Source organism: Kryptolebias marmoratus, unplaced genomic scaffold, assembly GCF_001649575.2.
Source record: "Kryptolebias marmoratus isolate JLee-2015 unplaced genomic scaffold, ASM164957v2 Scaffold34, whole genome shotgun sequence".
Classification (NCBI taxonomy): domain Eukaryota; kingdom Metazoa; phylum Chordata; class Actinopteri; order Cyprinodontiformes; family Rivulidae; genus Kryptolebias; species Kryptolebias marmoratus.
In genome coordinates, this window is record NW_023665768.1 from 36,448 (window position 1) to 38,525 (window position 2,078).

Sequence of the window (2,078 nt, forward strand, 5' to 3'; positions counted from 1 at the left end):
CACACACACACACACACACACACACACACACACACACACACTTTCAGGCTTTATTCAAATAAATAAAGAAGGAGGCTGACCCACCTTAGCTACCAATGATTCGTCAAGATCTTTAAATACATATTCAGTGTTTTTCTTTGTGAAGCCTAAATTTGACTTTATTCGTATCCATTTTGTTTGAAATAGTGAAGCATTGCTTTGTGATTCGAAACATTTAAAAGTCCATAATATTCCTTCAGTTGTGCAGTGGTCCTGATGTCAGTCCTGTTTACCTGATGTTTCTGCTGCAGATGTGGATGAGTGTGTGAGCGTCGGAACGTGTGACGCTCATCAGGTCTGCGTGAACACGCTCGGGTCCTTCAGGTGTGACTGTCGGCCCGGGTATCGAAACTCCGGCCTGGGGAGGCAGTGCCGAGGTGAGAGGATGAACAACAACTGGATGCCTCTGATATAAACGCTTCCATCTGTTCCTTTGACTTGTGTGGATTATATTTCTGCCTTGAAATGGTTCTGAAGTTGCTGCAGGTGAACATGAAGCCTGAATGAGACACACACACTGAATCCTACTCTCAGAACCAGCTTCCTGCAGTAATCTGAGCTGTTTCCGTGTCCTCAGACATTAACGAGTGCTTGGAGGGAGACTTCTGTTTCTCCAGAGGAGAGTGTGTGAACACGCCTGGATCGTACCTGTGTGTGTGTTCACCTGGATTCACGCTGAGCAACAACCGGACGGCCTGCCTCGGTGAGTCCGCTGAACCCAGACTTTTACGGCCTTTTGGTTCTTTTGGATCACCTTATGAAATATAACCATCAACCTCCCAAACCCTCAGGTTTATTTGACTTTTCAAATTTCTGTTGACATATTTCAGTCTGGTACAAACATTTAGGACACTGCTCCTTTTACAAACAGATAAATATGTTGGTCCCTTTCAGCTCATTGAAGCAAAGCTTCATTTAGTTAAAAACAACTGAATAATGTGTAGCTGCACACAGTTACTATGTGATGGAGTAAATGAAAGAAATGATTTGTTGGTACCTTTAAGGAGACAATTATCTTTATCTTTATCTGTTTCAAACTAAGTGTTTGACCTTCATGAGCATCCCAGGAGCCTTTAAGCTTTCCCTCAGACATTCTTCCTGTTTAAAGAGAACAAACAGCTGCTGGGGGGTTTGCAGCAGAGAAGCAAAGAGCTGCTGAGGACTCCATGTTCCTCTGACCACAGCTGAGATCTCTAACAAGGAGAAGGTTCATGGGGCTATAGCCAGCCTCTCACGCTTTAGAGAAGGAAACTGAAAGATGCTGGAGTTTCAGACACAAGCTGCTTTGGTTCCTTCAACATTTCTGCAGAAACTTTCTTGTGTTCAGAGCTGTTGATCTGTGAAAAGATGGAAAATCATTTTCTTTGTACGTGATTCTGTTGGATTATAAATTTAAAATGGATGATGTTTCTGGAAACGTTTCCTCTGTAGATGTGAACGAGTGTGTGCGGTCAGGTGTGTGTTCAGACGGGCGCTGTGTGAACACTGAAGGCTCCTTTCAGTGTGAGTGTAGGACCGGCTTCAGCAGCAACCCCGAGAAGAACGCCTGCCTGGGTAAATATGGACACACACACACCTGTAACACACACACACACAGGTAACACACACAGGTAAACACACACCTGTAACACACACACAGGTAAACACACACCTGTAACACACACAGATAAACACACATCTGTAAACACACACCTGTAAACACACACAGGTAAACACACACCTGTAAACACACACCTGTAAACACACACCTGTAATCACACAGAGGTAAACACACACCTGTAAACACACACAGGTAAACACACACCTGTAAACACACACCTGTAAACGCACACCTGTAAACGCACACCTGTAAACACACACAGGTAAACACACACCTGTAACACACACCTGTAAACACACACAGGTAAACACACACCTGTAAACACACACAGGTAAACACACACCTGAAAACACACCTGTAAACACAAACCTGTAAACACACACAGGTAAACACACACCTGTAAACACACACCTGTAAACACACACAGGTAAACACACAC

The 2,078-nt window shown here is 44.0% G+C and overlaps 1 protein-coding gene across 1 annotated transcript in view; it reads left to right on the top strand.

Moving 5' to 3' along the window:
- LOC108229505 (latent-transforming growth factor beta-binding protein 1) overlaps nt 1-2,078 on the top strand; it is a gene marked incomplete at its 3' end in the record, with an annotated part of 29,460 nt that overhangs the window by 23,333 nt on the left and 4,049 nt on the right. The window contains 3 exon segments of the mRNA XM_037974389.1: nt 291-416; nt 617-742; nt 1,471-1,593. Of these exon segments, the coding sequence (XP_037830317.1) occupies nt 291-416; nt 617-742; nt 1,471-1,593 (375 nt within the window).